The sequence below is a fragment of the Salmo trutta genome, unplaced genomic scaffold (genome assembly GCF_901001165.1).
Source record: "Salmo trutta unplaced genomic scaffold, fSalTru1.1, whole genome shotgun sequence".
Lineage (NCBI taxonomy): Eukaryota > Metazoa > Chordata > Actinopteri > Salmoniformes > Salmonidae > Salmo > Salmo trutta.
In genome coordinates, this window is record NW_021823154.1 from 1,397,303 (window position 1) to 1,422,776 (window position 25,474).

Genomic DNA, 25,474 nt, shown 5'->3' on the forward strand with positions numbered 1-25,474 from the left:
ACGTTGATTCATGGACGCACAGAATTAAGGAAGAGAAAGGTCGGGCGATGGCCATTTCCTCCTTTTAATCAGTTGAGATCTGTCGGACATTTCCCCCTGACCTAATTAAAGCGCCCCTGGCCCAGCTGAGCAAGTGGCCATGAATTAAAGGACGATTCCACCAAGTACTTGGGACTTTTCTATAATTTTTATTTTCCATAATGACAGAAGCAAAATCTGGTTTTTAGACATTTTAACATATTAGTTTTTAACTCCCCAGAAATATCACTTTAACATAAGTATTCAGACCCTTTACTCAGTACTTTGTTGAAGCACCTTGGGTATGATGCTACAAGCTTGGCACACCTGTATTTGGGCAGTTTCCCCCATTCTTTGCAGATCCTCTCAAGTTCTCTCCCTTACCACCTGTCTCCTCCCTCTCTCCCACTCCACCTGTCTCCTCCCTCCCTCTCTCCCACTCCACCTCTCTCCTCCCTCCGCCTCTCCCTTCCCTCCCTCCCTCCCCCCCTCCACCTCTCTCCTCTCTCCCTCTCTCCCGTCTCCTTCCTCTCCCCACGTCTCCTCCCTCCCTCCCCCTCCACCTCTCTCCTCCCTCTCTCTCTCCCTCCCTCCCTCCCTCCCTCCCTCCCTTCCCTTCCTCTCTCCCTCCACCTCCCCACTCTCTCCTCACTCCACCTCTATCCTCATGTCCCAACACAGGTAGTCCATGTTTAAGGACCTAGAGGAAGAAATGGACCTTACGGGTAGAAGACTAAAACATCTGAGGTTTGTTACGTTCTTTATAATTTAATGTAGAAAAGTGTTGTGGAGAAGTTAAGCTTTCATAGAGAGACAGATGATTTAAGGGAAACACACCTGAAGAATTGTTAAGTTAATACAATACTGATTTCAACTTTCAAGAATGATAAGTTTAGTCTTATTTACATTGGTGTTGATTCGTATTGATCAGCCTAATCAATATGATCCAATGTGATGTTATAGGCTACAGGGCTATGAGGTAGAGTATTATTGGTAAAGGTTACTGACAGCGCATTATCGTGATTATTATCCACATGATGAAACTACGTTAGAAGACATGAATCGGAATTATGTAAATCTGTCACTAAAGAAAACGCTCTGTTTCAACAAGTCAGTCAAGTAAAGTGACGAGCAACAACGGGCATAGAAACTATTTAAATGTAGGGCTAAATCAAAGTTGAAAATACTTTCTGGCGACACGGATCAGGAAAGTGGTGGTCCGTTTTGCTCACTGCTGTGCGCTCGATATAAGTTGGACGGCGCACCGTTGCATAATGTTACCCACTGGTTCAATCGCTGTCGACACACCTTTCTTCTGAATACAAGCCCCAGTACAACGGGTGAGATAAACTGATCGCACCTCATGTGAACTCAAGCAGTGCTGAATGTATTTATAGCTGTCTTGTAGTTTATTCTTATCTTTTGTTGTTGTAATGATGGAATTGTTGTCCTCAAGACACCATTAAAAATGAGACACTGGTCTCAATTGAGCTCCCCTGATTCAATTCAATTAAATAAAGAAATTAAGAAACCATATTTAAGTAATTTACTTAATTTACATATGAAGCGGCAGCCGCGGAGTTTAACCTGTTATGGCTAGGGGGCAGTATTTTCACGGCCGGATAAAAAACGTACCCGATTTAATCTGATTATTACTCCTGCCCAGAAACTAGAATATGCATATAGCTTTGGATAGAAAACACTCCAAAGTTTCTAAAACTGTTTGAATGGTGTCTGTGAGTATAACAGAACTCATTTGGCAGGCCAAAACCTGAGAAGATTCTGTACAGGAAGTACCCTGTCTGACTTTTTCTTGGCCTTCTTGATTATCTCTATCCAAAACAAGGGATCTCTGCTGTAACGTGACACTTCCTACGGCTCCCATGGGCTCTCAGAAGGCGGCAAAAAGCTGAATCGTGGCTTTGCAGGCCCTGGCTGAAAAACATTAGCGCGTTTGGATAGTGGCCGGTCACAGTACTATGAGACTCAGGCTCGTGCACGAGGGGATCCCATGCTTTTATTTTCTCTCTCTTTGTACGTACACACGCTTTCCCGGTCGGAATATTATCGCTTTTTTTACGAGAAAAATGGCATAAAAATTGTTTTTAAACAGCGGTTGACATGCTTCGAAGTACGGTAATGGAATATTTAGAAATCTTTTGTCACGAAATGCGTCGTGCGCGTGACCCTTATTTACACTTCGGATAGTGTCTTGAACGCACGAACAAAACGCCACTGTTTGGATATATAACTATGGATTATTTTGAACCAAACCAACATTTGTTATTGAAGTAGAAGACCTGGGAGTGCATTCTGACGAAGAACACCAAAGGTAATCAAACTTTTCTAATAGTAAATCGGAGTTTGGTCAGGGCTAAACTTTGTTGGTGTCAAAATAGCTAGCCATGATGGCTGGGCTATCTACTCAGAATATTGCAAAATGTGCTTTCACCGAAAAGCTATTTTAAAATCGGACACCTCGATTGCACAAAGGAGTTCTGTATCTATAATTCTTAAAATAATTGTTATGTTTTTTTGTGAACGTTTATCGTGAGTAATTTAGTAAATTCACCGGAAGTTTGCGGGGGGTATGCTAGTTCTGAACGTCACATGCTAATGTAAAAAGCTGTTTTTTGATATAAATATGAACTTGATTGAACAAAACATGCATGTATTGTATAACATAATGTCCTAGGCGTGTCATCTGATGAAGATCATCAAAGGTTAGTGCTGCATTTAGCTGTGGTTTTGTTTTTTGTGACATATGCTAGCATGAAAAATGGGTGTCTGATTATTTCTGGCTGGGTACTCTGCTGACATAATCTAATGTTTTGCTTTCGCTGTAAAGCCTTTTTGAATCGGACAGTGTGGTTAGATAAAGGAGAGTTGTCTTTAAAATGCTGTAAAATAGTCATATGTTTGAAAAATTGAAGTTTTTGTATTTTTGAGGAATTTGTAATTCGCGCCACGCCTATCATTGGATATTGGAGCAGGTGTTCCGCTAGCGGAACGTCTAGATGTAAGAATTAACAGCGCATGTGTGCTGAAAGTAGACTAATTCGAGAAGGCGTAATTCACTTAAACAGCTTTATTTTAATTTGACTTTAGGCTACTAACAACAAGAGGGATTTGTGTTGCATATAGAATATCATTGGTTTGTCTCTATGACATTCAGAGGCTGTGCTACAACCTATATGCGAGGAGACAAAAACATGGACTTTGCTTGGGATGTAATGTAGGATTCTGTCTCTATCAATTGACTTTCATAATTTCAACTGGCTACTAAACATACTAACTCTAAATCAGTCAGGAACAATGACTTTCATCATTGTCACGGTTGTCGTATGGATTAGACCAAAACGCAGCGGGAATATGTATACTCATCCTCTTTTCATTTTGAAAAAGGAGAAACAACTAAATACGTATACAAAAAAGAACAAAACAGTCCTGTCAGGTCCAAAAAACACTTAACAAGGAACAATACAGAAAAACCCGGAATACATAAACCAAACACCTGTCACAGAATAAGTCGTACTCATCGTTGAAAATGTCATACATGAGAGAGAAGGACCAAGGCGCAGCGGAAGTGTGGACACTCATGTTTCTTTAATTAACAAAACAAGTAAAGTATCCACTGGAAAACCAAAAAACAGTACTCACGACAGCAAACAGTTTTGCAGGCTCACAAAGCAAGTGCAAAAACAATTCCCCACAACCCCAAAGACAAACACACACACCTATATAGGACTTCCAATCAAAGGCAACTATACACACCTGCCTTCAATTGGAAGTCCCAATCATCAACCCAACATTTAACAAACACAAACCCCCTGCCACATCCTGACCTAGACTAAGCAATACGCCCTCTGCTGGTCAGGACGTGACAACACCCCTCTACATACACACACACAAAACCCCAGACTACCTATACCAAACTCCCCTACAATATTCACACTTGACCTAAACCACACAAAACAAATATTCCTCTGCCACGTCCTGACCGAATATATAATAAAAAAACTCCCTCGACTGGTCATGACGTGACATTACCCCCCCCAAAAGTACATACCCCGAATGCACCTAAACAAAAACACAACCAACAAAAAATAAACCCCTAAACTAAAGGGAGGGAAGGGAGGGTGGCTGCCGTCAACGACGGCACCTGTGCTACACCCCCCCCTCCAACCCACCTATACTGGAGGTGGCTCCGGTTCTGGCCTACTGCCCTCCAGACTGTAGGCAGACTCTCTTGGCTCCGGACCGTAGGCAGACTCACTCGGTTACGGGTCGTAGGCAGACTCATTCGGTTCCGAGCTGAAGGCAGACTCACACAGTTCAAAGTTATATTTAAACTCACTCGGCTCCGGATCACAGGCAGACTCACTCGGTTCCGGATCGCAGACAGATTCACTCGGTTCCGAACCGCAGGCAGACTCACTCGGTTCCGGATCACAGGCAGATTCACTCGGTTCCGGATCGCAGGCAGACTCACTCGGTTCCAGATCGCAGGCAGACTGACTCGGTTCCAGATCGCAGACAGACTCACTCGGTTCCGGATCACAGGCAGACTCACTCGGTTCCGGACTGTAGACCCATTCACCTCTCTCCGAACTGTGGGCCGTCTCACTCGGTTCTGCACAGTGGGCCGTCTCCCTTGGTTCCGAACTGTAGGCCGTCTCACTCGGTTCCGGGCTTAACACTCTTACCGGATACTCATGACGGGGTGCTGTTGTCGGATACTCTGGACGGGGCATTGTCGTCGGATACTCTGGATTGGACACTGTCATCAGATACTCTGGACTGGACACTGTCGCCGGATACTCTGGACTGGACACTGTTGCCGGATACTCTGGACTGGACACTGTTGCTGGATACTCTGGACTGGACACTGTTGCCGGATACTCTGGACTGAGCTGACGCACTGGAAGCCTGATGCGTGGTGCTGGTACTGGAGGTATCAGCCTGGAGACACGCACCTCATGGCTAGTGCGGGGAGCAGGAATCGGCCGAGTAGGACTGGGATTACACACTGGAAGCCTGATGCGTGGTGTTGGTACTGGAAGTGCCAGTTTAGGTACACGCACCTCAGGGCTAGAGCGAGGAGCAGGAACAGGCTGTACTGGACTGGGCTGACGCACTGGAAGCCTGATGCATGGTGCTGGTACTGGAAGTGCCAGTTTAGGTACACGCACCTCAGGGCTAGTGCGGGGAGCAGGAATAGGACGGGTTGGACTGGGATTACGCACTGGAAGCCTGGTGCGTAGTGCTGGCTTAGGATGTGCCAGATTGGAGACATGCACCTCAGGGCTAGTGCGTGGAGCGGGAAACACTGGACCGTAGAGGCGCACTGGCAGTCTCGAGCGCAGAACTGGCATCGCCCTTACTGGCTGGATGCCCACTTCCCCCTGGCAAATGCGGGGCGCTGGTACTGCGCATACCGGCCTGAAAATACTTGGCCTCGCCACAGTACACATTACCCCGAAGCACAGGGTAATGTGTAAATCAGTCCAGTCACTGGTTATTTGGCAAAGGCACGGGGATTTTGATTGGGACTTAATCCTCGCCCAGCCAAACTACCCGTACAGAAAACCCCAGAATACATAAACCAAACACCCCTCTACATACACACACACAAAACCCCAGACTACCTAAACCAAACTCCCCTACAATATTCACACTTGACCTAAACCACACAAAACAAACATCCCTCTGCCACGTCCTGACCAAATATATAATAAAAATACTCCCTCTACTGGTCAGGACGTGACAATCATTTCAACTGGCTACTAAACAACATACTAACTCTGAATCAGTCAGGAACAATGACTTTCATCATTTCAACTGGCTACTAAACAACATACTAACTCTAAATCAGTCAGGAACAATGACTTTCATCATTTCAACTGGCTACTAAACAACATACTAACTCTAAATCAGTCAGGAACAAGCCATTTAGCCTGTATTATTATTATTATCATTTCAAAGGCATTTCAGAAATAAATTGTGAAGTCTGTGTGACATGCTAGAGGCTGGCAGGAGCACTCAGCATTTCAACAACTCATCAACAACAGCACTTCAACATCACGCCTGTACATTTCACATTTAGGCTGTATAAAATAAATATATTACTTAAATGCCTTATTAGGATATACAGTCATTCTACACAGCCTTTGAATTCACTTTTAGAAACACATTATTGTGAGTGTTTATCCAGGGATATTTAGGTCTCAAGCTGACAGTATTTTCTGTTTGTTCTGTCGTTAAAGGAGCAGGCTATCCCGATACAGACATTCAGACACAGACATCGCATTTTTTTCTATAAATGATTGTTTTATGTAGGATGCTACATTTTAGGCCAGTTGCAATTGTAAGTAGGCCTAATAAAAACAAATCCCACTTCTATGAGGCAATAGGTTTTGTTATTGTGAAAGATGCTGTGAAGCCTCATAGCCGACCTCAGCCAGTTAAGTTATTTTATATCGGCCTCGGCTCGGAAGAAATAGACTCCAATTAAGTCCTCTTGTTGTTTATAAAGTCAAACTAAAATGAACATTATTGTTGAAATGATTTACTCGACTGGTGTAGGTTTTCTCCATCTGTTGCTGTGCAACACTTGCATAACAAGTGAGTTATATTTTCAGCACCAGGCGCTGTTCACCTCCTATTGATTGTGCTGCTATATTTTCAGCACCAGGCGCTGTTCACCTCCTATTGATTGTGCTGCTATATTTTCAGCACCAGGCGCTGTTCACCTCCTATTGATTGTGCTGCTATATTTTCAGCACCAGACGCTGTTCACCTCCTATTGATTGTGCTGCTATATTTTGATCATTATAGGCTTCCTTACATTGATGCTGATTTTTATTGATCAGCCTAGTCAATATGTATCAATGTTATATTGCGGTAGGGTATGGGGTTATATTATAGTCTACAGGGCTATGAGGTAGGGTATGGGGTTATATTATAGTCTACAGGGCTATGAGGTAGGGTATGGGGTTATATTATTGTCTACAGGGTAATGAGGTAGGGTATGGGGTTATATTATTGTCTACAGGGTAATGAGGTAGGGTATGGGGTTATATTATTGTCTACAGGGTTATGAGGTAGGGTATGGGGTTATATTATAGTCTACAGGGTTATGAGGTAGGGTATGGGGTTATATTATAGGCTACAGGGTTATGAGGTAGGGTATGGGGTTATATTATAGTCTACAGGGCTATGAGGTAGGGTATGGGGTTATATTATAGTCTACAGGGCTATGAGGTAGGGTATGGGGTTATATTATAGGCTACAGGGCTATGAGGTAGGGTATGGGGTTATATTATAGTCTACAGGGCTATGAGCTATGAGGTAGGGTATGGGGTTATATTATAGGCTACAGGGTTATGAGGTTGGGTATGGGGTTATATTATAGTCTACAGGGTTATGAGGTAGGGTATGGGGTTATATTATAGTCTACAGGGCTATGAGGTAGGATATGGGGTTATATTATAGTCTACAGGGCTATGAGGTAGGGTATGGGGTTATATTATAGTCTACAGGGCTATGAGGTAGGGTATGGGGTTATATTATAGTCTACAGGGCTATGAGGTAGGGTATGGGGTTATATTATAGTCTACAGGGCTATGAGCTATGAGGTAGGGTATGGGGTTATATTATAGTCTACAGGGTTATGAGGTAGGGTATGGGGTTATATTATAGTCTACAGGGTTATGAGGTAGGGTATGGGGTTATATTATAGTCTACAGGGTTATGAGGTAGGGTATGGGGTTATATTATAGTCTACAGGGCTATGAGGTAGGGTATGGGGTTATATTATAGTCTACAGGGCTATGAGGTAGGGTATGGGGTTATATTATAGTCTACAGGGCTATGAGGTAGGGTATGGGGTTATATTATAGTCTACAGGGTTATGAGGTAGGGTATGGGGTTATATTATAGTCTACAGGGCTATGAGGTAGGGTATGGGGCGATTGACTGCACATGACCGTGGCTTTTATCTTTGCGCTCATTCACTTCCTGGAGAAAAACGTGTATCACGTAAACTAGTTTCTTTGAAAAATAAAAGTCCTCGTCAATTCGGCCAAGTAAAAGTGACGTGCAGCAATGGGCATTGAAACTAAATGAAGGAATAATGTGAAAAGTTTATGCCGCGTTCACAACAACAGGGAACTCGGAAAAATACCATGTCAACGCTCGAGAAAGAGGACAGTTCAAATCGATTTTTCCCAGTCAGATTTTTCCGAGTTCCCAGTTGTTCTGAACGCGACATTAGGTTGAGAAACTCAGAAAGGTGGTGATCTGCTTAGCTCACTAGTTACCACAGCCACAAAGTCAGAAGGTCCGCCTACCCGACCAATCAGATGAGTGAGTGTGATGACGTGTAATCTTACCGACCAATCATATGGTCGCGGGAAACGCTGTGTTCTCCAAATGGTAAATCTGGAGTTCAAGTTCTGAGGACCAAATAACGAAATACATTCGGGAACAAGTATTGGCATCGTCACTAAAGTTCATAACATCAGGAAAATACAAAAGTTTTGGTCAAAAAAGTAAGTTGTTGTTTTTCTTTTTGTGGATAACTAGTATTTAATTATTAGATCACCTGTTGTTTTTACGCACTACAAAGCCTTGACCAGAATGACGCGTCTCCCCACTATTTATTGTTTCTGCAGTCAGGATTCACCCTCTTTAGAGAATTATTGTGTCACTTATCTGCAGGTAATCGTTGTTTTGAAACATGTTTCAGAGGTTTGTAGCGTTCTTTTACAATGTCATGTAGAAAAGTATTTTTGAGAAGTTGGGTTATCATAAAGAGCGAGATGATTTAGGGGGTAAGACATCCGCCAAGTTAATACAATATTGATTTAACCTCTCACTCAACAGCCAGTTGAATCCTGTGACGCAATTTTCAAATCCCTTAAAATGCTATTACTTCAATTTCTCAAACATATGACTATTTTACAGCTATTTAAAGACAAGACTCTTGTTAATCTAACCACACTGTCCGATTTCAAAAAGGCTTTACAACGAAAGCAAAACATTAGATTATGTCAGCAGACTACCCAGCCAGAAATAATCAGACACCCATTTTTCAAGCTAGCATATAATGTCACAAAAACCCAGAAGACAGCTAAATGCAGCACTAACCTTTGATGATCTTCATCAGATGACACACCTAGGACATTATGTTATACAATACATGCATGTTTTGTTCAATCAAGTTCATATTTATATCAAAAAACAGCTTTTTACATTAGCATGTGACGTTCAGAACTAGCATACCCCCCGCAAACTTCCGATGAATTTACTAACAATTTACTAAATTACTCACGATAAACGTTCACAAAAAGCATAACAATTATTTTAAGAATTATAGATACAGAACTCCTCTATGCACTCAATATGTCCGATTTTAAAATAGCTTTTCGGATGAAGCACATTTTGCAATATTCTAAGTACATAGCCCAGCCATCACAGGCTAGCTATTTAGACACCCGGCAAGTTTAGCCTTCACCAAAATCACATTTACTATAAGAAAAATGGTCTTACCTTTCCTGTTCTTCGTCAGAATGCACTCCCAGGACTTCAATAACAAATGTTGGTTTGGTCCCAAATAATCCATCGTTATATCCGAATAGCGTCGTTTTGTTCGTGCGTTCTAGACACTATCCGAAATGGTAAATAACTGTCGCGCGCATGGCGCATTTCGTGACAAAAAATGTCTAAATATTCCATTACCGTACTTCGAAGCATGTCAACCGCTGTTTAAAATCAATTTTTATGCAATTTATCTCGTAGAAAAGCGATAATATTCCGACCGGGAATCTGCGTGTCTGTAAAAAGAGGGAAAAACAGAAAGACGGGGGCAGACAGTGCACGCGCCTAAAGCCCTTTGTCCTCTGATAGACCACTTAGCAAAAGCGCTCGTGTGTTTCAGCCAGGGCTTTGAATTACGTCATTCAGGTTTTTCCCGGGCTCTGAGAGCCCATTGGAGCCGTGGGAAGTGTCACGTAACAGCAGAGATCCTTTGTAATAAATAGAGATGACAAAGAAAGGGAAGAAATGGTCAGACAGGGTACTTCCTGTACAGAATCTTCTCACGTTTTGGCCTGCCAAATGAGTTCTGTTATACTCACAGACACCATTCAAACAGTTTTAGAAACTTTAGGGTGTTTTCTATCCAAACCTGAACAATAATATGCATATTCTAGCTTCTGAGTTGGTGTAGGAGGCAGTTAAAAATGGGCACATATTTTTTCCAAAATTCTCAATACTGCCCCCTAGCCCCAACAGGTGATTTAAACTTTAAAGAATGATTATTTTAGCCTTATTTACATTGTTGTTGATTCATAGTGATCAGCCTAATCAATTAGATGTGATGTGATATAGGCTACAGGGCTATGAGGTATGGTATTATTGTTATAGGTGATTGACAGCACATTAAGGTGATTATTATCTGTGGAAACTGGCTCACTTTCACTTCCTGAAAGAAGACGTGTATCGGAATTATGTATAGCTGGCATTAAATAAAATAGTCTGTCTCAAGTAAATGTGACGTTCAACAATGTGCATAGAAACTATTTAAATGTGGGGCTAAATCACATGTTAATTAGCTGAATTAGCTGTAAAACTTAAAATGTTTTCTTTGAATTGTAGGAAATAAGTTAGAACATTTCTATATCATTTTCACTACGCCCCCATGGCAACATGGCCCCATGGTAACATGTGCAGGAGAAACTGATATACATTTTTATTTATTCATTATTAAATGATTAAAACGAGTAATTATGTTACCAAATCTGAAACTAAAATAATTAAGAAACTCATTTGAAAAACTAAAACTATAATCATTGATTCCAAAACAAAAATAAAATAAAAACCATCATAAATTATGTTCTGTTATTTTTCCCTTCTATACATTGTCTGGTAAATGCTGCCAGGAGATGGTGATGTTTCAAATAGGCCTAACTTGTTCATCACTGGTCTCCCTAGACAGACAGGTTGCCTCCCACAATGTACCAATGTTCCTGCATGCAAGCAAAGATTGTCTATTATATTGAGAAGATACTCAAGTGACCGCTCTAACAATGGAAATGCATGTCCTCAAAGAGGGAAGGCAGGCGGGAGGAGGTGAGATCTGGTGGGACCATCTAGCCAATGAGAGGGCAGATATGCGTGTGAACAACAGGCCATAGAGATAAAGGGACTGATTTTTATATCTGAGCCATGATAGGCTCTGTGACAGCATGGGCAGTGCCATTGAGGATATCTCCATTTTAAAGTAGTACATTTTCTTATTCATTGGCTGATTGCTCCCAACTCATAGGAATTCCCACCCAGTTGACTACTTTAAAATGGTGGAAGGCCTCAAGCACAATGTCTGTTCTAAAACAGATTATATCCATGATGAGTCCTCCATCTCTATGACAACAGGCACAACTCCAATATAAAGTATTTTCCCTCGTAACAACCTAACCATTACGGAACTTCTATTAGATCAAATAAGCCTCACGTTGCAATTTAGTAATTCAATTTTTTTGTTGACCAAATTCGACAAACTCTCACTGACCTCCATACAAAAACTCCTCACATCGTGGGCTTATTTTCGTGGACAGAGTTTTCATGAAGTAAAACCTCTCGCTTCGCCTCTTCCTCTCTGATACATGTCTGTAGAAGTTTCTGAGGTCAGTTGGGACAGAGAGGAAGAGGCGAAGTGAGAGGATTTACTCTGCCCAAAATCTGTCTGTTATTTTATTTCACCTTTATTTAACCAGGTAGGCCAGTTGAGAACAAGTTCTATGAGAGTGTGGAGTTACGTGAGGCTTATTTGATCTAATAGAAGGTTTGTAATGTTTAGGCTGTTACAGATGTACTGATATAAGTGGATGGATGTTGCATTCCGGTGTTATGATACTGAGGATTTGTCTCCATAGATGGTTTGTTTATGTTTCTACGGTTGTGGCTAGATGGAGTAGAGCTGTAGGTCTACAGCTCCATCTAGTGGTTGAGTTGGGGACAACAGATGTTGACAAATGTCAGCTAATGGGGATCCAAGTCAAATCAAATGAATAACATATTGGACTGTGTATGTTTGAAAACAATATGAAGTCTGATTTAACTCTTTGACCTCAGACAGTAAATGTGTTGTTAATGGTTCTTCAACAATGTTCAGAAATATTGACTGTTCTGTTATTTCTTATTGTAGCTGAGTGAGCTGTGACTTACATCTAAAATGAGTCTCTCTGTGGAGAGAGAGGAGGAGATCACTGCCTCTAAAATGAGTCTCTCTGGGGAGAGAGAGGACGAGACTACTGCCTCTAAAATGAGTCTCTCTGGGGAGAGAGAGGAGACCACTGCCTCTAAAATGAGTCTCTCTGGGGAGAGAGAGGAGACCACTCCCTCTAAAATGAGTCTCTCTGGGGAGAGAGAGGAGGGGACCACTGCCTCTAAAATGAGCTTCTCTGGGGAGAGGGAGGAGACCACTGCCTCTAAAATGAGCTTCTCTGGGGAGAGAGAGGAGGAGACCACTGCCTCCAAAATGACTCAAGACACCAGTTCTAAGAGGTAAGAGATGAATTGCAACCGAATGAAAAGTGTTCCCAAATTACATAAAATGTAGGCCTATGTCATAATTTAAAAGGCCAAAAATATATTTACCAATTGCAGACTGTATCTTTATAAAGAAACATCAGGACTTCTAAAAGTTCCATTATACAGTTGTTAACATGAAGTAGATGAGGTATTGATGAGGTATTGATGAGGTGATCTGCCACCTGCTTTCAGCCAGGAACCATTACCAGATGACAATAAGGAAGTGGAGAGTTTGGACAGTGAGGATGTATTAAAGATCACACACAACCTTCTGGACAGAAGAAGTAAGACTGTATTTCATACAATATTACAAAGAACGGTACAAAGGCCCTTTATAAAACACACACACAAACTTATGAGTCCCTATTCTCAATGTTTTCCTACAGGTCAAACTCTGCTGACAGTCCAACAAGACATTAAGGCTAAACTGAAACACAAGTATCAACACATATCTGAAGGAATTGGACACCATGGAAACCAAAGTCTGTTCAAGGACATCTACACAGAGCTCTACATCACAGAGGGTGGAAGTGGAGGGCTCAATAATGAACATGAGGTTAGACACATAGAGATGGCATCCAAGAAACAAACCACACAAGAGACACCAATCAAATGCAACGACATCTTCAAGCCTTTACCTCGACAAGACAAACCTAGCAGAACTGTGCTGACAAAATGAATCGCTGGCATTGGAAAAACAGTCTCTGTGCAGAAGGTCATCCTTGACTGGGCAGAGGGAAAAGCAAATCAGGACGTTCATTTCATGTTTCCTCTTCCTTTCCGTGATCTGAACCTGAAAAAGGACCAATACAGTCTGATGCAACTTCTTTCCCACTACTTCCCAGAGCTGAAAGAGATTGACAGCATTGAAGATGGTGAAACCAAATCTGTTTTCATTTTTGATGGTCTGGATGAGTGTCGACTTCCTCTAGACTTCAAAAACAATGAGAAGTGCTGTGATGTCACGAAGCCAACCTCAGTGGACGTGCTGCTGACAAACCTCATCGAGGGGAATCTGCTTCCCTCTGCTCTCCTCTGGATAACCTCACGGCCTGCAGCAGCCAATCAGATCCCTCCTGAGTGTGTTGACCAGGTGACAGAGGTACGAGGGTTCAATGATCCACAGAAGGAGGAGTATTTCAGGAAGAAAATCCCAGATCAGAATCTGGCCAATGATATCATCAAACACATGAAGACATCAAGGAGCCTCCACATCATGTGTCACATGCCAGTCTTCTGTTGGATATCAGCCACTGTCCTTGAGATGATACTGAAAGAGGCAGAGAAGGATGAAGTCCCCAAAACTCTGACCCAGATGTACTCACACTTCATGCTCATCCAAACCATTGTGAAGAACAAGAAGTACAACAAAGCCACAGAGACAAACCCAAAGGAACTGTCTCAGTCAGACATAGAGATGATCCTGAAACTGGCCAAGCTGGCTTTCCAACAGCTGCAGAAGGGCAACCTGATCTTCTATGAGGAAGACCTAAGAGAGTGTGGCCTTGATGTCACAGAGGCGTCAGTGTACTCAGCATTGTGTACAGAGATCTTTAAAGAAGAATCTGGGCTGTACCAAGAGAAGGTCTACAGCTTTGTGCATCTGAGCATTCAGGAGTTTCTAGCAGCAGTGCATGCTTTAGAATCATGTCTGGACAAGAAGGAAAATGTTTTCTCCCCCAAAGCAGTCACTAGTGGTTATGAGGAGGAGGAGAAGTCAATCCAGTTGTCTGAGTTACACAGGACAGCAGTGGACCAGGCCTTGAAGAGTGAGAATGGACACCTGGACCTGTTCCTCCGCTTCCTTCTGGGTCTCTCACTGGAGTCCAATCAGAATCTGTTACGAGGCCTTCTGACACAGACAGGAAGTACAACACAGAGCAATAAGAAAACAGTCAGGTACCTTTCAGACAGGATCGAGGAGGAATCCTCACCAGAAAGGATCATCAACTTGTTCCACTGTCTGAATGAACTTGGTGCCAACTCTCTAGTTGAAGACATGCAGACCTCCCTGCAATCAGGAACTCTTTCAGAAACAAGACTAGAACCTGACCAATGTTCAGCCCTGGCCTACCTGTTACTGATGTCAGAGGAGGTGCTGGAGGAGTTTGACCTGAAGACATGCAACACATCAGAGGAAGGTTATCAGAGGTTGCTGCCGGTAGTGAAAACCTGCAAGAGAGCACTGTATGTTCTGTTATTGTGTTGATGTATACAGTATCATTTTAATGAAGGATTTGTGTATATCTAACAGATTATCTCCTCTCTCCAGACTGGATGGCTGTAACCTCACATATAAATCCTGTGAGACTCTGGCCTCAGCTCTGCAGACACCAAACTCCCCCCTGAGAGAACTGGACCTCAGCTACAATGACCTGGGAGACAGAGGAGTGGAGCTGCTCTGTGTTGGACTAACCAGTCCACTCTGCAACATACAGACACTAGTGTGAGTTAAATATATTCAGTATCTACTGTCTATAGTGTTTATATATTTGTAGTAATTATGTGCTATTATGTTTTTATTTTTTTTTGAAAATCTTGTTAAATATGCAGAAACATACATACGATGTGATAAATATATGAAACTCATGTTAAATATCTTGAGTGAGTTAGTATGTTTTTAACATTGGTTAATAATGTCCTTCTGTTATTGTCTAAATGCATGTCACGCCCTGACCTTAGAAAGCCTTTTTTATTCTCTATTTTGTTAGGTCAGGGTGTGACTTGGGTGGGCATATCTATGTTTCTATTTCTTTGTTGGCCTAGTATGGTTCCCAATCAGAGGCAGCTGTTTATCGTTGTCTCTGATTGGGGATCATACTTAGGCAGCCCTATTTCCCACCTGTGATTGTGGGATCTTGTTTGTGTGTAGTTGCTTTCTGCACTGCATATAGCTTTATGTTCATTTTCATATTTTGTTGTTTTTCCCGGTGTCATTGTTAATAAAGAAAAACGTACGCCTACCACGCTGCACCTTGGTCTCATTCCAACAACGAGCGTGACAATGTCATTATTCTTAAATCTTTGCATATTTAACAGTGTATCGACATATCTCCTCTCTCCAGACTGGATGGCTGTAAACTCACTTATGAATCCTGTGAGACTCTGGCCTCACCTCTGCAGACACCAAACTCCCCCCTGAGAGAACTGGACCTCAGCTACAATGACCTGGGAGACAGAGGAGTGGAGCTGCTCTGTGTTGGACTAACCAGTCCACTCTGCAACATACAGACACTTGTGTGAGTTAAATATCTTCAGTTAAGTTATTATGTGGATGTTTTAAACAGGTGTTAATCATGTGCTCTTCTGCCCTCTAGTCTAGGTCAGTGTGGTCTGACAGAGGGTTGCTGTTCAGATCTGGCCTCAGTCCTGAGTTCACCCAACTCACAACTGAAACAACTGGAGCTGAGAGACAATGACCTGCAGGACCCAGGAGTTACACTGCTGTCTGCTGGACTGGAGGATCCAGACTGTAAACTACACACACTGGGGTAAGTACAGCTGTTTCAGTCACGTCTGTACTGAGCTGTGTTACACTGCTGTCTGCTGGACTGGAGGATCCAGACTGTAAACTACACACACTGGGGTAAGTACAGCTGTTTCAGTCAGGTCTGTACTGAGCTGAGTTACACTGTTGTCTGCTGGACTGGAGGATCCAGACTGTAAACTACACACACTGGGGTAAGTACAGCTGTTTCAGTCAGGTCGATACTGAGCTGAGTTACACTGCTGTCTGCTGGACTGGAGGATCCAGACTGTAAACTACACACACTGGGGTAAGTACAGCTGTTTCAGTAGGTCGGTACTGAGCTTAGTAAAACAAATACTCTGAAAATCTAATGTTTCATGACAATGTTTGTGTCATGGACAAATGTATGGGTGTCCTACAAGTTGATTGACACCAGTACACCAACCTAGACAGCTGTTGTGTGTCTCTCTGTAGGCTGTCTGGCTGTCTGGTCACAGAGGAGGGCTGTGCTGCTCTGTCTTCAGCTCTGAGGTCAAACCCCTCCCACCTGAAAAAGCTGGACCTGAGCTACAATCACCCAGGAGACTCTGCAGGAGGACTTTCAGCTGCTCTGGTGGATCCCACATATAAACTGATGAAGCTGAAGTAAGTCAGAATAGATGTCCTAATAGTGTGAGCAGTGGTTGTGTCATATGTAGTGTAGTAGGTTCAGTAACATGAGGACATGATGGTAGAATTAAGAGGAAGTTTACTCAGCAGGCTGAGCACTCCAACACAGCATACATCATCACCACATGAATACTCTTCTTCTGCATCTCTGATATCCTGTTGGAATTGTACTCCGCTCTGTATGCAGTAGGTAGGATAGAATACCTGTATGTCTCTAGTAATGAATTGTACTCTGTTCTGTATGCAGTAGGTAGGATAGAATACCTGTATGTCTCTAGTAACGAATTGTACTCTGTTCTGTATGCAGTAGGTAGGATAGAATACCTGTATGTCTCTAGTAATGAATTGTACTCTGTTCTGTATGCAGTAGGTAGGATATAATACCTGTATGTCTCTAGCAATGAATTGTACACTGTTCTGTATGCAGTAGGTAGTATAGAATACCTGTATGTCTTTAGTAATGAACTTGGATAGTGTACCAGAACACAACAGTATGGTTTAAATGTTGACTGCTTTATTAGGTCTTTGTCAGTCAATAACCTGTTTCTCCTACAGTGTGGATCATGGTGGAGAGTGCAGGCTGAAATCAGGGCTGAGGAAATGTAAGTCTATTCAATCCTAATTAACTGAATATTCAGAACTATAGTAATACAGTAACTAATCAATACTTGTTCTGTAACTACAAAACAACATTATATATGAAGATGTGGTTTGATTAAACTCTCCTTTTGTCTACAGATGCCTGTCATCTCACCCTGGACCCAAATACAGCAAACCCAAACCTGATACTGTCTGAGGGGAACAGGAAGGTGACATGGGTGGAAGAGAAGCAGCATTATGAAGACCATCCAGACAGATTTGACCGTAGTCCCCAAGTTCTCTGCAGAGAAGTCTTATCTGGAGATCGTTATTACTGGGAGGTGGAGAGAGATGGTGAATGGGCTAACATTGGTGTGGTGTACAGCGGAATGAAGAGGAAGGGATGGGAGGATGAGCGTTTGATTGGAAACAATAGGGAATCCTGGTGTTTATATTGCTCTGATAGTGGTTCTACATTTTACCATGCTGGAGTCCGTAGGAGATCCATCCCTGGTCCTGATCCTAACAGAGTTGGAGTGTATCTGGACTGGCCAGCTGGTACTTTGTCCTTCTATAGTGTGTCCTCCTCTGGTACACTGACACACCTTTACACAGAACACACCACATTCACTGAACCCCTCTATCCTGGGGTTTTGGTTTCTGACTCCTCAGTGACCCTGTGTCAGATAGATGACCAACACATTCAGAGGTGAGTCATAGCAATGTTTATCATTTGTTTCCCTCTGGAATCATTCCTACAGTTACATTAGTAGTAGTGGTGTGTTTTATTGTGTTCTGTTGGACCTACAGACAGTTAGATTAGTAGTAGTGGTGTGTTTTAATGTGTTCTGTTAGATTAGTAGTAGTGGTGTGTTTTAATGTGTTCTGTTGGACCTACAGACAGTTAGATGATTAGTAGTGGTGTGTTTTAATGTGTTCTGTTGGACCTACAGACAGTTAGATGATTAGTAGTGGTGTGTTTTAATGTGTTCTGTTGGATGTAGAGATGTACAGTTTCCTCTCCTCACTCTAATGTCAGTCTCAAAAAGTGTGTGTGTTTGGTGTATGGGGGGTTTTAACTCATGATACCTGATGACTTCACATCTCTAAGGGCTTTCCTCAAGATATGCAATGTCACCTGTAATGTCACCATCAGTATTGACTTTCTGGAAGTTCACATGGTGGGATATGTCACATTTAGGCACCCTACATAGGGAGCTGTTCTGTCATCATTTATACTCTTGTTGTATTGCTTATGAAGACTGTATGTATGCTGTATCAAGCCTTTATAAGTTGTATTTAGTTTAATCACAGTCTATCCTTCTGCTTTACCAACACCAGAGACCATGGTGGAGAGAGTTGGATCAAGCCTGGACCTGAGAAATGTGAGTGTTAACTGATAATTGTTTTTAAATCAAAATAGTTTTAAAGCGTTCATTATCCTTGAGTCCCAGGCAAGGAACACAATCATGATCTATTTGGTCAAAACAAACTTAAAGGTAGAGTCAGCGATATGACGTAGATGCACAAAGTAAACAGCATAGTGGGTCAATTTCTACAACAACTAAGAGTGTTGGAGCACAAGGCTAAACTTCTCTGCTGTTTTGGTCCCGTGACTACCACTCTGTTAGAGAGTGAAGAGAACCCTTCCACATGGGCAGATACTGTGTGTGACTGTGTGAGAGAGAAGTCAGGCATCTTGCTCATCACAATATCTGTAGTGCTGCTCGTAAAACATCATTTAGCTGACTCTACCTTTAAGCTCTCATCCTAGGATCTACCAGAAATCAGACCCCCAACATCTACAAAACATGGACCAGAACGATGTTGTTTCCTGCTTCCACAAACATTCATTAATATAACACTAATGTCAGATTATTGTATGCTAATGATTATACATTCTGAGACTGTTGATCACTTATATTCATTTTTATTACAAATCTATTTAATAATTATGAATTCAATATTCCATGAGATTGTCCATTTTAAATAACAATTACTTTTGGCTTCAGGGATTCCTCAGAGCTGTAAGACTTGTGACCATGTTGAGGTAAGTCATAATGTCAATTTTTACTTTTAGACAGTCCTGTGTTCTGCTTTAGTAATATAAACACAGTCTCAAAGCCAGGTGTGTACTGACCAACCATTCATACTGGGATATAGACAGTCCTGTGTTCTGCTTTAGTAATATAAACACAGTCTCAAAGCCAGGTGTGTACTGACCAACCATTCATACTGGGATATAGACAGTCCTGTGTTCTGCTTTAGTAATATAAACACAGTCTCAAAGCCAGGTGTGTACTGACCAACCATTCATACTGGGATATAGACAGTCCTGTGTTCTGCTTTAGTAATATAAACACAGTCTCAAAGCCAGGTGTGTACTGACCAACCATTCATACTGGGATATAGACAGTCCTGTGTTCTGCATGTAGGCATGCAGGATTTCAGCTGTTGTCATATTTTGTCATTCGACAGTTTCATTGGATAAATACATTAGATTAGTTACTTTGGTTAATGGGCCAGTTTCCCAGACACAGATTAAGTCTAGTCCTGGACCTTAAAGAACTTTCTATTGAAACTTCCATTGAGCATGCTTTTTAGTCCAGCACTAGACTCAATCTGTGTCCAGGAAACAGGCCCCATATGTATTACTGACATGCTTGTCCTTGTTCAGGACTCCACACACTGGCTTCAGATTGAACCCTTGACTTCCACTGTCCAGGGAGTGACAATGTTCAGGTAAAATAACTACTTTTAACATTTCATTCCACTTGCTAGTGTATTTCCCCATTACCTTTGGGAATAGTCTTCTAATCCAACCTCTCCATTTGACCATTGACCCTCTCTACCATATCTTGTTGTTGCCCTCAGACACAGGACACCCAAAGGGAGTTATGAGTGCACAGTGTCTGGGCTCCGCTGGCTGTGTGAGAGAGATGTCATTCTGAAGTATCACTTCAGGAACTGGGAACCCTACAGTCAACTTCTGAAAGACATGCAGTACACACAAGGTGGTCCATTGCTGGACATCACTATGGAGTTAGGTGAACTGGAGGAAGTTCATCTGCCACACTTTGTCTGTTTAGGTAAAACCATATAGAAATAGTATTCAGAAAGACATTTCCATGTAACTGAGTTTCACTTCCTGAATTAATGAATGAACTATTCTGGGCGTTTGAGTTTACTGTGATCTGGTTCTGCATATTCTTTGTGTTTTAGTTGGATGAATAATACAATATTTGTCTTTCTGTCTCCTTTTTATTGTGTTGTTCAGGGACCAACCCTTCCCTGAGGAATGAGATGAAGATTCTTCATGTAGAGGAACATGGAGTGTCTTTAGAGGAAGTGCATGAGGTCACCAGATTCCATGCTAAGATTCTCCATCCGAAGTTCTCACTTATCTCTGTTATACTGAGAATACTGTCTTTGAACATAGATGTCCACTGTGACGTGGTCCTCTATATGGCAGTAAAAAGGTCAACAGTCATTTCAAGGCTGTACCTGCTCCTCAGAAACTCCAGTCAGAAAGAGGTGAGGCACTTTCACTGAAGTGACAACAGTATGTTGAAACTTACTGAAGGAAAGCTGATAGTTTGTTGAAAATCTCTAGATTACAAAGACAACATGCAGCTCTGTGAGAAATCTATTTCTGTCTCATTCATTTGAAGTGCCAGTAGACAGCACTCCTCCCTCTGGTCGAAGGAGAACCCAATGCCCCTGGGCAGTGAAAGGGACATTTCCCTGTGTAGGGTGCTGTCTTTCAGATGGGATGTTAAACGGGTGTCCTCTCCATGGTCACTAAAGATCCCATGGCACTTATCGTAAGAGTAGGGGTGTTAACCCGGTGTCCTGGCTAAACTCCCATTCTGGCCCGCATACCATCATGGCTACCTAATCATCCCCAGCTTCCAATTGGCTCATTAATCCCCTCTCCTCTTCCCTGTAACTCTTCCCCAGGTCATTGCTGTAAAAAGGAAATCTCTTCTCAGTCAACTTGTACACCTTTAAAATAATATCCTGGTAAAGTAGGGATAGTAGAACAATAGTCTACACATTTTTTGTTGTTGACAAAAATGGATTGCATGTTGTGTGAATTACGAGACTACATTGTTCTGACTGACTACTACATTGCTCATTTTGTAGGCTGTTCGGGAACAGGAGAAAAATCAGGTGTCCAAAGGATTTTCAGAATTCGTCCTGTCAAGTCCAAACGGGCCCTTAAAGCTGAACAGTTTGTTTGCATTCAAGAATCCCCATTCCACTTCCATCAATCCAGAGGTGCAGTTTTAGCAGGCTGAGGACATGAATCTGTCATATTGTATATGAATAACTGGAATATCATTCTACTTCACTTTCTTTCTCTGTCTGTTGTCTCAATCGTTGCACCATATGGCCTCCTACAGAAGATTCAGCTGTTACCTGCAGACACCACACCAAGCTGTTGTCAGATGATTATGAGAAACACAGGGGTTGACATTGAGATGGAATTAATCGGGGAAGATGAGAGGACAGTATGGAAATCAGTGGTATCAAAAGGTAAGAAATACTATACATGAACAGTATGTCAATCATCAATGTCCTTTTCTAACAGATGCTATTAAAATGTTTGATATTTTCTATTGTTTGTCTTTCAGATGTATACAGCAAAGACTCTCATCCAACAAGTAAGTTTGTTTTTGTGGATGAGGTTTATAAAACGGGTTACAGAGCTAACATCTCTTCAAGTTGTGATGAAGGACACTGATGAAGGTCTTCATGAGTCATGTTCAGTGGGGTGATGAAGGTCTTCATGAGTCATGTTCAGTGGGGTGATGAAGGTCTTCATGAGTCGTGTTCAGTGGGGTGATGAAGGTCTTCATGATTCATGTTCAGTGGGGTGATGAAGGTCTTCATGAGTCGGGTTCAGTGGGGTGATGAAGGTCTTCATGAGTCATGTTCAGTGGGGTGATGAAGGTCTTCATGAGTCATGTTCAGTGGGGTGATGAAGGTCTTCATGAGTCATGTTCAGTGGGGTGTAATGATATAACTTTCAGACAGAAATACAGAGCCTTATCTGCATCACATTTTGTTTTACAAAGTGGGATTAAAAGGGATTTCATTGTCATTTCTTGACGACAATCTACACAAAATACTCTAATGTCAAAGAATATATATATTTAGATTGATAGAAATGAAATACCTAAAATAGTCGTTCCGTAAGTATTCAGCCCCCCGAGTCAATACTTAGAAACACCTTTTTCAGCGATAACAGCTGGAAGTCTTCTTGGGTACGTCTCTAAGAGTCATTACAGCTGGAAGTCTTCTTGGGTAAGTCTCTAAGAGTCATTACAGCTGGAAGTCTTCTTGGGTACGTCTCTAAGAGTCATTACAGCTGGAAGTCTTCTTGGGTAAGTCTCTAAGAATCATTACAGCTGGAAGTCTTCTTGGGTAAGTCTCTAAGAGCTTTCCACACCTGGATTGTACAATATTAGCCCATTATTATTTTCATAATTCTTCAAGCTCTGTCAAGCTGTTGGAGATCATGGCTAGACAGCTATTTAAGTCTTTCCATAGATTTACAAGCAGATTTAAGTCAGAACTGTAACTTGGCCACTCAGGAACATTCAATGTCTTCTTGGTAAGCAGCTCAAGTGTAGATTTGGCCTTGTTATGTAGGTTATTGTTCTGTTGAAAGGTGAATTCCTCTCCCAGTGTCTGGTGGAAAGCAGACTGAAGCAGGTTTTCCTCTAGGATTTTGCCTATTCTTAGCTCCATTCCATTTATTTTTATCCTGAAAAACTCCCCAGTACTTGCTGATGACGAACATACCCATACCATGATGCAGCCACCACCATGCTTGAAAATAAGGAGGCAGTTACTCAGTGATGTGTTGTGTTGGATTTGCCCCAAACATGAGGCTTTGCATTTAGGCCAAAAAGTGTCTTCCTTTGTAGATGTTTTTTACAGTATTACTTTAGTACCTTGTTGCATATAAGATGCATGTTTTGGAATATTTTTATTCTGTATATTTGTATTCTTCTTTTCACTCTGTCCTTTTAAGTCGTTATTATGGAGTCACTACAATGTTGTTGATCCATCCTCAGTTTTCTTCCATCACAGACGTTGAACTGTGTAACTGTTTTAAATTCACCAATGTCCTGATGGTGACGTCCCTGAGCAGTTTCCTTCCTGTCCTGCAGCTCAGTTCAGAAGGACGACTATCTTTGATGTGTCTGGGTGGTTTAATATGTAATCCACAGCATAATTATTAAATGTCTGATTTTGTTATTGTTACCCTGGTCTTTGTATATAGTTGAATCTGTGCTTGAAATGCAATACTTCCAGATATTGTATGTATGGGGAACATGTCCACTTTGACATTACAGAGTATTTTCAGTAGATTGATGTCAAAACATTACAACTAAATCCATTTTTATCCCACTATGTAACACAATAGAGAAATCCAAGGGGTATGAACACTTTTGCAAGGCTCTGTATGTTATGTAGAATAGACAATCGTGTCAGCCAGGGTAGGCGTCAACTCCAAATAAATCAGTCAATTCAGGAAGTGAACTGAAATTCCAATTCAATAACTGGAAAAAGGCATCTATTTTCAATGACTTATAGGAAGAAAAAAAAATGTTTCAGTGTTTTATTTTAAACTGACTGACTTGAATGTGAATTGACAACAACCCTGGAGTCAGCTCTATTCAATAAATTACTATCAGGGGAATGATAACTGGAGAGACTGTTAGATGTAGAAACAGCTGCTGTTCACCCTAAACACATATTCATTTAATTCACCCTCCTTCAGCATTAATACTCATTGGGATTCCTGCTGAGGAGTTTCTTCAGAATCACAGGGCTATACTCATTCAGGGAGTCAAAAACGCAAAGCCAATAGCAGATGTTCTGCGGTCAAAGGGCATGATTGGTGATGAAGAGTACTCCAGAATAAAAGCTGAAACAACTGAACAGGACCGAATGAGAGAACTACTGAATGCAGTCCTCCCTAAAGGACCAGAAGTGACGGGAGCTTGTCTCAAAGCTCTCATTGAACATGAATACCATCTTGTTAAGCACTTGAGTGAACCTAGGTAAGACCGTTTTCTTTTCTCCCTCCCTTGAATATGTGGAATGATTAAATATAGGTCAAATAAAAACATAGCTACCCAGATCAAAGAGAAAGTATTTTTCAGAATGGAAGCATGTTTTTGTGTTGCTGTCTGTAATAAATGTATCTTATTATAGTTCTATCATAGGACCATCATCACATCATTATCTCAGGTGTATCATAGGACCATCATCACATCATTATCTCAGGTGTATCATAGGACCATCATCACATCATTATCTCAGGTGTATCATAGGACCATCATCACATCATTATCTCAGGTGTATCATAGGACCATCATCACATCATTATCTCAGGTGTATCATAGGACCATCATCACATCATTATCTCAGGTGTATCATAGGACCATCATCACATCATTATCTCAGGTGTATCATAGGGCCATCATCACATCATTATCTCAGGTGTATCATAGGACCATCATCACATCATTATCTCAGGTGTATCATAGGACCATCATCACATCATTATCTCAGGTGTATCATAGGACCATCATCACATCATTATCTCAGGTGTATCATAGGACCATCATCACATCATTATCTCAGGTGTATCATAGGACCATCATCACATTATCTCAGGTGTATCATAGGACCATCATCACATTATCTCAGGTGTATCATAGGACCATCATCACATTATTATCTCAGGTGTATCTCACTCCTCAGTCTTCTCCATACTTTCTGATCTCTCTCTTCCCTTCTCCTCCATCCTCTGTCTTGTAGCACCTAATCTGAAGATGCTGAGGCCTGTCTCCTAGTCTGTGGACAAAGACACTTCTTCACCTAATCTGAAGATGCTGAGGCCTGTCTCCTAGTCTGTGGACAAAGACACTTCTTCACCTAATCTTAAGATGCTGAGGCCTGTCTCCTAGTCTGTGGACAAAGACACTTCTTCACCTAATCTGAAGATGCTGAGGCCTGTCTCCTAGTCTGTGGACAAAGACACTTCTTCACCTAATCTGAAGACGCTGAGGCCTGTCTCCTGGTCTGTGGACAAAGACACTTACAATCATTTAAGGGAAATGT

The 25,474-nt window shown here is 41.8% G+C and overlaps 2 protein-coding genes across 2 annotated transcripts; both read left to right on the forward strand.

Annotated features, from left to right (window-relative positions):
• Positions 1-12,464: 12,464 nt before the first annotated feature.
• Positions 12,465-16,574, forward strand: LOC115189413 (NACHT, LRR and PYD domains-containing protein 12-like; the record flags this gene model as incomplete). Its single annotated transcript, XM_029748025.1, is given in 7 exon segments — positions 12,465-12,585; positions 12,805-12,896; positions 12,999-14,799; positions 14,885-15,058; positions 15,678-15,851; positions 15,930-16,103; positions 16,556-16,574. Coding segments are annotated over 7 exon segments (2,547 nt in total), but the record flags the coding sequence as incomplete, so codon positions are not given.
• A 50-nt stretch (positions 16,575-16,624) lies between these two features.
• LOC115189417 (NACHT, LRR and PYD domains-containing protein 1b allele 2-like) lies at positions 16,625-25,226 on the forward strand. The gene is made up of 13 exons (XM_029748033.1): positions 16,625-16,726; positions 17,306-17,352; positions 17,489-18,038; positions 18,671-18,714; positions 19,342-19,379; positions 20,007-20,071; positions 20,204-20,418; positions 20,607-20,863; positions 21,476-21,610; positions 21,736-21,868; positions 21,967-21,996; positions 24,126-24,408; positions 25,172-25,226. The coding sequence occupies exons 1-13, from the start codon at positions 16,716-16,718 to the stop codon at positions 25,176-25,178; spliced, it is 1,815 nt and encodes a 604-aa protein (XP_029603893.1). The 5' UTR covers positions 16,625-16,715; the 3' UTR covers positions 25,179-25,226.
• The last annotated feature ends 248 nt before the right edge of the window (positions 25,227-25,474 follow it).

Coding starts and splice junctions, on each gene's coding strand:
- LOC115189417 (XM_029748033.1), top strand. Junction 18,039..18,670: donor GATGACCAACACATTCAGAG/GTGAGTCATAGC, acceptor TACCAACACCAG/AGACCATGGTGGAGAGAGTT. Junction 20,864..21,475: donor GAAACTCCAGTCAGAAAGAG/GTGAGGCACTTT, acceptor CTCATTTTGTAG/GCTGTTCGGGAACAGGAGAA.